At 43.2% G+C, this 10,674-nt stretch overlaps 1 protein-coding gene across 1 annotated transcript; it reads left to right on the top strand.

Moving 5' to 3' along the window:
• Nucleotides 1-3,554: 3,554 nt before the first annotated feature.
• Nucleotides 3,555-4,105, top strand: TCEAL2 (transcription elongation factor A like 2). Its single transcript, XM_032881821.1, has one exon. The coding sequence runs from the start codon at nucleotides 3,625-3,627 to the stop codon at nucleotides 3,985-3,987; it is 363 nt and encodes a 120-aa protein (XP_032737712.1). The 5' UTR covers nucleotides 3,555-3,624; the 3' UTR covers nucleotides 3,988-4,105.
• Nucleotides 4,106-10,674: the final 6,569 nt, after the last annotated feature.

The raw sequence follows: 10,674 nt of genomic DNA, 5'->3' as shown, positions 1-10,674 counted from the left end.
ACACTCAAAGTGCACGAGCATACCAGGCCATCAGACATAAGATCAGAGGAAAACATGGCAAACTATAGGTTTAAGTGTATGTGACATGAAGTAAAGGCTGAGCTGTCCTGCTGTGGACCATGAAAATTATTGGTACGGTGGTTTTGTCATTTATTGTACTGTGTAAATCTACATTTATTTTATTGTTGGGATGATTCTTTAATTTTTCAATAAGAAATGAAAGCGCATATTGAATGGGTAATTCAATAACAAATATCATTTTCTTAAGAAAGTTGGTGATAAACATTTATTGAACTTGCACGAAACGTTTGCTGACATTTGCTATGCACTAAGGGAACTGTAATGACACTACTGACCTCATGAAAACCCAAATCTACAGACCTGCTGAAAAAAAATTTGCATCTACTTCAGAAGGTAGTAGGTTAATTAGTACATACAGATGTAGTTGTGTTGACTTCTCATTGTATGAACACAACTTCTAATTTATATCAAATTATTTTTCTTCTAATTTAATTGCACAAATCTTGAATTCTAAGTTTTGTGTGCATGTTTAAAGAGGAATGATAGCTGATAATATGTTGGCTTTATTAACAAAAGAACTCAGGATACAATTATTGATGATAGTTTATTCATTTATTTTTATCGATGAAAATTTAAAACCAGTATCATAAATGATTAAAACAGAAAACCTATTAATACCAACAGTGTTTTGATATTACTTTAATCAAATTTATGGAATAATAACAATAATGATCAAATGCTTTTGAGGTTCATATTCATGAAAGGGAAACATCCAGCCTTGTTATGGATGACATTGTGAATTCAGTCAGAAATTCAACACTGAGGATAAGATTTTTGTTATATGGTGATAATGTGAATATACACTTTGGTAGAGCAAAACATTATAGAAAGATCAATGTTTTGCTAAATTAAGAAATAAGTAGCAGACACATAGTTAGAATTGATTGTGTCACACACATAATTCATAACTGCTTAAACAAGATGTGGCATTTTGCAAATCAAAACAGAAATGGAAGGGGAGGTGAACCATGAGAGACTATGGACTCTGAAAAACAATCTGAGGGGTTTGAAGCGGCGGGTGGTGGGAGGTTGGGGGAACCAGGTGGTGGGTATTAGAGAGGTCACGGATTGCATGGAGCACTGGGTGTGGTGCAAAAACAAGGAATACTGTTATGCTGAAAATAAAAAAAAAAAGAAATGGAAGTTTCCCATATTTACACATAAAAACACTCATGCACACATATACTCTGTGTGTGAGAGCGAGAATACACAGTAGAAGCTACAATATTGGCAATTTTTTAGTTCTCTGGTTGGGTGATGGTTTCACGAATGTGAAAGAGGAAAAGAGACAAACATGGGTTACTAATAAGAGTGTCGTGAACCAAGGGTTATGATGAATCTATGCTTCTGTGGTGCATTTAAAAAAATGTCTTAATGCTTCCCTTTTTTCTTTTTCACTGTCTGACATTCTACATGAGAACCGGTCCAATATTGGAGTGCAAGTTTCAAGTGTGAAGAGAAGTGAACAGAGAAGGTGAGAAGGAAGTAGCAGAAAAAAGGTTGGGGTGTAAGGATTTTGAGGTCCCTCAGGGACATTCAAGCAGTGGTATCCAATAGACAGTTGGCAAAGAGGGTCTGGGGCTAAGGGGAGGGAACAGCCTGGAGATGGAGCTTTGAGAATCATCTGTGCTTGGGGGAAATGAGCAGAAATCATTCAGGGAGAGAGAACATGGGTACAGAGAAGAGGTCCAGGAACACAGCTGCTCAAGGTGGCAGTGCCGCTTCCTGGCGGTACTACTGTCTGGGCTCTGGAGTCAGGCAGAGCCGGTCTTGAAAGCAGCCTGTGGGACTCAGGTGTTGAGCGCTCCTGGCAAAGTCGGGTACAGTCCCTGTGATCAGCGGTCACACCTGGCAATGACGTATATCGCTGAGGGATGCAGTGCGAGGGCCTGAGATGCGCCAGGTAAAGCACCTGCGGTCTGGAAGCCTCCAGGCTCCTGCTCTCTCCTTGATTCCCCCTTTGCCACCCCGCCCCCCACCGTGTGTGGTTGCTTGGTGCCTTGGGGATGGGGGGATGGGGGCGGGGTGGGGGACCGAGCTCGGTGACGCGGCGCTCACGTGACTGGCTGGGCGCCGACGTGGGCAGCAGCCCCCGCGCCCGCCCGTTCGCCCGCCCTGCGGTCGCGTCCCTGCGCCCTCCGCTCCCGTCGCCCGCGCGGAACCAGCTCCCTGAGCTGCCCGGGCGGCGGGCGAGGGGTGAGCGGGCTTCAGCGAGCCCGAGGAGGCGCAGGCCTGCCCCGGGCCCCGCAGGTCAGTGTGAAGGTGGGCGCTACCGGCGGCCCCGGTCAGAGGTGGAGGTGGATGGGAGTAGGATCCGGGAGCAGCGCGGAGTGGGATGGGGGTCCAGGAGGTCGGTGAGGAGGGGGATGCAGCGTGGACGTGGGCAGGTGGGGAGGGAGCACCCCACCGCCGCCTCCTCGACGCCCCTCCTCCGCGCCCTCCATCCATTTTTGGACCTGAAATGCGGGGAGGTGCCCCCCGCAGTGCGACAGTGAAATGTAGACATATTCTAGAAATAACCCGCTCTCACACTCTGTACCTAACAGGAAATACTGACCTCCGCGGAAAAGGGGAGAGGGTGGGCGGCATGCCTGCAGCGGAGGAGGACACAGAGACCCAAACCATTTGGAAAGTCTGGAATCTGAGGCCTGAAAAGTAATGTAGGCTGGGATTCCAAGGAGGTAGGGAAGGAAAATGTTGTATGAGGAGGGTCCAGATTCAGCAAAGAAACCTTAGTAGGTTGAGTGCACAGGCCCTGTCCTTGTCATTGTCTGCACGTCTGGTGTCTGTCCCCAGTCTAGAAGGAAGAACTTGTCCAGAATCCCCACAGGACAGTGAAGGGGGGGAGGGGCAATGGACAGTGGTGGGGAGTGTAGAGGGTATAGCTTGGCCAGAATTTGATGTCCCCATTGCCACCACATATATTGCACACACCCAGCCACGCTGAAGGATGGTATAGAAGGTGGTAGGGCCTGCCGAGGAAATGGTTAGGAGGAATAGTGGGGTAAATAGTATACAGACGACACTTTGGAGGGCTGGGATTCAGAAAAGGGACCAGAGTCTTTGTGTATCCACTGAATGCCCAGCCCACCTCTCCTGTCTGTCTGCAGTTCTGTGTGTTTGTTGTCAGCCCTCTACAAGGCTAGAAAAGAAAGAAATACCTGTTCTGAATTTCTGCAGGTCAGTGAAGGAAGGGGGTGTCTGGACAGGGACTTAGAGTGGTGGGGAGTGTGGACTGTACAGCATGGGCAGAATCTGGAGCCCCACTACCCATCTCCCAGCAGCTTTACACTTTACCACGCTGAGCAAACAAAGAGAAAATGGCAGGACCTGACAGAGAAATGGTTGGCTCACCTGTGTGAGAGGAATGGTGGGAGGAGTTTGGCTGAAGACACACTTGAAGGACCAGGCCAACTTAAGGGAACTCAGACAAGGGGAGGTATGTAAATACTTCCCAGACATGCATTCCATCCCCAAGCCCTGAGTTTCCCTTGTCTGCTCTTCCTCTGTCTCCCAGGACAGGAAAAGGAGGGGAATCTCAACATGGAAAAACTCTGCAATGGAAATGAAGGAATGCCTGAGAAACAAGGGAAGATGGAATACAAAGAACAGCCACAGGATGTGGGAAGGCCAGAATTAGCTTGTACTCTGGAAGACAAGGAAAAGTTAGAAAACAAGGGAAAGACAGAAAATGAGGAAATACTGAAGGACAAGGAAAGGCCAGGGAGTGTGGAAAAGCCCAAAGAGGGAAAGCCAGAAAACCTGGAAAATCCAAAAGAAGAAGGAAAACCCATGAGTGAGGGGAAGCCAGAGAGCAAGGGACAGCCAAAAGAAGGAGAAGCAGGGATCGAGGGAGAACCAAAAGAAATAAATCCAGAGAGTGAGAAAAAAAATCAGAGCCAATGAAAAGAGGGAAAGCCAGAGAACCAAAAAAGCCAAAAGAAGACGAAAAGTCAGCCAGGGAACCAAAGGCTGTGGGAAAGCACCAGCTGGGAATGATGTACCCAGGCAGGCCGAAAGAAAAACCAGCGGCTGGCTCAGTGTCTCAAGGAATATGAGGAGGCCATATACAATATGCATTTGAACAATGAGGAGATGATAAGAGAATTTGATGAGATGGGCAGGGTGGAGGATTAGGTGAAGGAAACCAGACAGAAATTGGGGGGGGGTGGTTATGAGGACACAAAAAAGTTTACAGGACCCTTTCCACCCTGGGGCCAAGGGAACTCAGGGGTGGATGCAGAGCCCCACAGAGGGACTTTGAAGACATTCCTTTTGTGTAGTGCCCCTGGCAAGCATTTGCCAGGTCCTGTGCCTTAACCTTATGCTAATAATTTGCTTTAGCTGTCACTCTCATTATCAGCAGCCTTTTGAGCCAACTAGAACACTCTATCAGTAGGGGTTTCCACCCATGTGCTTTGCAAAGTCGTTTTAATTCTTGAAAAATAAAGTAGCTTATAATATCATCTACAGAATCAGTCCACCTTTGTAGAAAACATAAGTTTATATAGTACATCTATGCACAGGAAAAATAGAAACTTTTGTTCACCAAAAGGTTAACAGTGGTTCTCTGAATTATAAGACTGTTGGTGACTTATTTTCTTTGTTTTGTTTCTACTCATATTTTTTCCCTAAAGAACATAGACTACTTTTCTCATAAAGAAATACTAAAATATAAAAAGAAGAATAATACACAAAAGAAATACAAAGATCTTTTCAGTGAGTTTATGAAGGCAACGGAGACACTTAAATTTCTTATCAGAACTTAAAACGATGTGTAAAGCTCACATTATCTCTAGGACTCATATTTAGGGGACTCAACCTGGCAGTTACTACAGACCCATTGCTGTAAAAGACAGTTTTGTCATTTGTGAAATGGGAATAATACTTGCCTCATAGGATTGCCGAGTGGAATAGATGAGGTGCTGAGTATGTGAGCTGTGCTGGTCTAGTTTCTACCTTTTCTCCTACACTGGCAGGGACCAAGACCCCCCCCCCCCCCCGCCATCAGACACTTGAAAGAGGGATAAGGTACAGCTTGCCTATGCTCAGAAATAAGGCCAAAAGGTGGGTGCCAGCCTCCCCTGGGTACTTCCATGTCTGCTGGATACTGTGCCTCTTCTCATGAGTTCTGCACACTCTTAAGGTTCCCACTGCTGCTGATGGGCTGATGTCTGCAAGGTGACAAAGCCCAGTCAATTTCCTTGGAGTCCCCACCATCCCCAAACCTGTCTCACACAATGTCACCTATAGAGGTGAGGATAAAGCCCTTTTCCTCTCTAGAGTTATGTTTACCCAAGTGGGTTAACACCTCAATGATACTTTGGCCCTTAACGGATTTCATATTTTTTTTAAGCAAAACAATCTTTTCTGTGTTTGTTGCTTTGTAAGTATATTTTTGCATACAACTATCTCTCTACCGAATTCAGATGTGGGAGGCTGGAATAAAATCTTAGTGGCACACACTGGTTTTCCCATCTGTCAGTGCCTTGTCTACTTGATTCCTCTTTCCTTAGAGGAAATTGTCTCTTTGGAAACTCTTGCCAGGTGCAGGCTTACAAGATTAACACAGCTTCCCACACTTAAGGTTTTTAGAGCATGGCTACTCAAATAGTGGCCAATGGATGAGCTGTATCGACATCACCTGAGAGAGAGTTAGACATGCAGAATCTCAAGTCCTCATCCAAGACGTACTGAATCAGAATCTTCATTTAACAAGATCTGTAGCTGATTTCTGTATGTATTAAAGTTTGAAAGGCACTTTTTTAAAGGAGACCTTACCTAACCTCCCCACTTCCACCTTCACATGAGATATGTGTCCAGAATAATAAATACATGTACTACATAAGATATACGTCATATTATCTTTGTTAAACTGTGTTAACCGTGTAAACTGTAGTTTAACTGTATTAAACTTTGGTTCCACATTCCCTGCATTAATAGACCCTAAAACAATTTTAGTGAGTCAAGACCTGCAATTTATTAAGACAGTAGGGTAAAACAAAACTGATTAGAGCCAAATAGTAAATAATCAGGTTATATCACATCACAGGTAAGGTGAGAATTGTTTTGTGAAATTTGTGTTTCAGTTATGTATATGTATGTTCGTACATCCTGAGTTCTGATGAAAAATGTATTTATGATTGTGGACTGACACTTATTTAAAAAACTGAGAAACACCGCCGTGGACTCTGCTTCTCAAAGCACAATCTTTCCTTTCTATCCTAGTACCTCTAATGCCTAGCACAGTGTCTGACAAGTCACAGGTTCTTAATAAATTTATAAATAAAAATAGTTGTTCCCACCCCAGATAATTTCTTGTCTAGATAAATAACTGTATACTTCTCTAGCAGGGTTTACTTGCAGTTCCAAATGGAACACCATGTAGAAGTATATTACTACAAATTTAACCCTATCTCATTTTATTAATGCTTGCATGTTTTTAAAGTGTGCTAGTCTGCCACATGTCAGAATCACTGGGGGATTCTGTTGAAAATGTGAATTCCTGACCCCTACCTCAGATCTACTGCTTCCTATGTGATTCTGATTCATCCTGAAGGCCAATGTCCACTGACTTATATATTCATTATGAACTCAGTCATATTAAGTGTGAACCACCAATAGGTAAGCAGAAGAAAATAATTGCAACATCTATTTCTGAGAGGGATGGGAGATGAAGGTCTTTCTAAACTATAAAACAAAGTTAGGGAATAAGAATACATAAAGGCCCTGTACCCCTGGGGATAAAAATATATTATATGTTTATAAAAAATAAAAATTAAAAGAAAATACATAAAGTCAAGGATTAATATATCTACTGAAGAGAACCTGAAAGAGTCTTCAGAGCAAATCATATTTATAAACAAAAGGCAAATGGAAGGCATCTCATAGTATTGTGTAGTTCCTTCTTTAGATGCTATGATATCTATAGCAGTTAAACAGTTCCATTGCTAAAGAAGGCTCATGGGACTTCAAATGTCAATGCTTGCAAATCCATAGTTTAGTGTTGAAAAAAAGATGCAGTATAGCAACAGCATTAAGAATATGTGTCACAACTAAAAGCCATTTCATAACGAGGGGTCTGGAGTGGCCAGCTCCAATTGTCCGCCCTCTCTATAGTAATCCTGGCAATATGTACTTCTTCTTTTGGGCCAGGAACCACTGATGTGTACACAGAATACCTCAGAACCAGAGAGCACAAATGGAGTCTCTGCCCAGGATTCTCCTACACTGCTGGTTATGTAGGCATATCCTTGCTATGTAGCCAGCTTCAACAGCAGAGCTCTTGATGGGAAGGTTCACCAAGACCAGGTGCAAATAATCAACCTTTTTCTTACCAATAAACAACAAGCTGGTACAAAACATCCATAACTCTTCAGACTTGTGGTTACAAAACAATACTCTTAGTATCTTTAATGCCTTTACCATAGGACAGTATTACACAGGGTCATTTCTTATTTCAGTAGAATAGGTCAGACAAATCCCAGTCTTATTTGGATTAACCCTCTAATAACAATATGCCTTTTAGTTTCCTCCTTAAAATGTAAATAAAGCCGATGGTGTACCCTTTTTCACTGCAGGCATAATTCCCAGTGACTACTACTAATATGACTCTCACCCGGTTGCTGGATTTGTCTCCATCTCATCTGGATTCACTCTCCTCTCTTTCTGTATCCTGGGAAGTCTGACATGTATGAACTATATCAAAGGACTCCCTTGTCCTTTGGGAACCAGCAGTGAATAATGTGGTCAGGAAATTTTCCACCCAGTTTGTTTTCTGCACTGTCACCAGATGCTGAGCTCTTCTCCAAAGGTTTCTGTAAGATGGCCCTCTTAACATAAGTTATGTGTCTCCAGCTTTTAGTAAATCTACTCTCCCTTTGTCTCTCAGGTGTAGGCCTGGTAATCCTACATTTACTAGCCATGGAATACTACGTTGTTCCTTTCAGCTCTCAAATAGTCTTCCCACACCATTGTATATTGTCCTTTAAAAAAAGAAAAAACCTGGGGCACCTCGGTGGCTCAGTGGGTTAAAGCCTCTGTCTTCAGCTCAGGTCATGATCCCAGAGTCTTGGGATCGAGCCGGGCTCTCTGCTCGGTGGGGAGCTTTCCCCCGCCCCACCACCTGCCTCTCTACCTACTTGTGATCTCTGTCAAATAAATAAAATCTTTGAAAATTAAAAAAAAAAGCTCTCACATTTTCTAATGTGAATGTGCCCCCTGTTTTCTGCCATGCACTTGTCAGATATAATAGTAAGTACCAAAAGTTACTACAGGAATTGGGTTGATCATTTGAAGAGGGAAAAATAACCTCCTTACAATGGGGGTAAGGAGAGTGGAAAACAAGTGTTAGGAGAGATTCACTGGTACATGGCATGTATCAGTATTACAGTCAAATTAACGCCCCTGGTGGCATGGAATGAAGTATAGGAATCCAAAGTTTTGGGAAATCGGATGTGACATTTAAATACTGTGTTGAAAATAAGTATCCAAAAAGTTGTGGAGGTATCTGATGGTCCTAAAAAGTGTGCATAGGGAAAAGAGGAAATTGAAAGCTGTGAAAATACAACAGAAAATACATGTTGAACACTAGAAAGCTTGCATGATATATAAAGCTGAGGACGAAGTCAGGGTACTCATAGTGTCACAGAGTCCCATTGCCTATTAAGTGTTCTACCTGCTATGGCTTTTACAATAAGGTAAGGATGCAAGTAGGGAAGGAGTGGAACCCTGATATATCATATAGGGACATTTGTGTAGGCATGCTCTAAAATATAAAAAATGCAGTAGTGAGAGGGTCACCAAGCATCTTTGAATGTTTCTGTGTGTCTGTGCTCTGGATGCTGGAGACAATGGTAGAGAATGCGGCAGTGGAACCGATTACTTGATCTTAATGTGAATAAAGGTACATGGTGACAGTACTTAATCATATAAGACAAGGTGAAAGCAACTACCACAATAAATCACAGGAATGAAATGATAATTAGAGGATGTTTGAGCCACAGGGATCTGTGGTGATGGCTAATCAGAGAATTCCAAAAACTGAAATAATTGGACATGCTACAGGATGATGCTCAATGTATTTCAGGCAGAAAAATTCTAGATCTGCTGGAGAGTCTAATTTGAGTTGCTGTGGTGGGGCTTCTCAACTTCTTACCCAACTGAGGGGAAGGCAGGACCCTACAGCCACGGGTGTATACTATAAATCTTCCATTCAACCTTTCCCAATGGGACCTGCAGATATTTTTTAGCGTGACTGTGCATTAGGGAAAAAGAAATATCAAGGCCTTCTGGGAGCTATTAGCTAAAGACTCTGAATCAGTGCTAACCTCTAAACTGAGAAACAGAGAGGCAACAAGATAGTACAGAAAAGGCTATGAGAGACTAATGAGACATGGTGGGAAAAAAATCTACTGTATATGTAAGCAGAGTTCCAGAAGAGGAGGAGAAAGAGAATGGAGAAGAAACTATGAAGAAATAATGGAAAACTGACTTCTGTCATGACTTCCTGAGGAGCCCCACTACTGACCTGATACCCAGTGAAAGTGATGACAATTATATTTAAAAAACCAACAACCAGAGACACCTGGGTGGCTCAGTCAGTTAAGCCGCTGCCTTCGGCTCAGGTCATGATCCCAGGATTCTGGGATTGAGTCCCGCATCAGGTTCCTTGCTCAGTGGGGAGCCTGCTTCTCTCTCTGCCTCCTTGTGTGCACTATCTCTCTCTTTCTGATAAATAAATAAATAAATAAATAAATAAAATCTTAAAAACAACAACAACCACCATTAAAGGCTTTTGGAAATGATCCTTAAGACAAACACACACAAAGAAACATCTGTTTGAGAAAATCTACAAAAATTTAGTAATAAGAGAGCCTGTAATATTTGAACCAAGACAGTTCTTTCCACACTTTCCAAGCTCGATGAGGTGGATACTTCATTCCACACTGCAACACCCAAAAACACAGTGCTCCCTCTCCCCAAGATCCCAGCCAGAGGTCCTACTTCACAAGGGGGGCAGGATTTCAGCATTCCTCATCCTTATCCCAACTGCCTGTTCCTGAGAGTAAATCCTGGATGAGTTCAGCTGAGAGGGGTGTCTTCCTTCTTCTGCCCAAATCCCACTGTGGAACAGAGAATTTACCTTGGGCATAGCATGCCTAGAATATGTGGGGCCCCAGCTGTCCTTAACTTCAAAAAGGAAAGGGTTAAGGTATAGGCAGGGAAAGATGGGGGCCCATGGCTAGGCTCTGAGACTATTCCTGGCAGGCAGAAGTGTTAAGACAGAGTGAAGAAGGGATAAGGAAACAGACCACCTGACCTTGGATGGTCCAGAGTATTTTTTCTTTGATGGCTACAATGTATCATAGAATATGACCACATTCTCAAAGAATTAAGTCATTAAGGGTGTTATCAGTAGTCCATGCTCAAACCAAGACTGCACAAGAAACTCAAGGCTGTAAGTTTCCCAGTCAGTGTTCAATAAAAGATCAGCTTACAAGCCCTCAGGGGTGACCCTGTGGGGACCCCTCTCACTCCTGAGAGCTTTCTCTGTATCCTTGCTAAATAAAACTCTGTCACTTTACTCACTCT

This window comes from Lontra canadensis, unplaced genomic scaffold (genome assembly GCF_010015895.1).
Source record: "Lontra canadensis isolate GAN:19392208 unplaced genomic scaffold, GSC_riverotter_1.0 scaffold77, whole genome shotgun sequence".
In the NCBI taxonomy this organism is placed as follows: Eukaryota; Metazoa; Chordata; class Mammalia; order Carnivora; family Mustelidae; genus Lontra; species Lontra canadensis.
This window is presented reverse-complemented; position numbering and strand designations above follow the sequence as displayed.

Excerpts from the sequence above, each read along its gene's own strand:
- TCEAL2 (XM_032881821.1), top strand. The coding sequence starts at position 3,625 with ATGGAAAAACTCTGCAATGGAAATGAAGGAATGCCTGAGAAACAAGGG.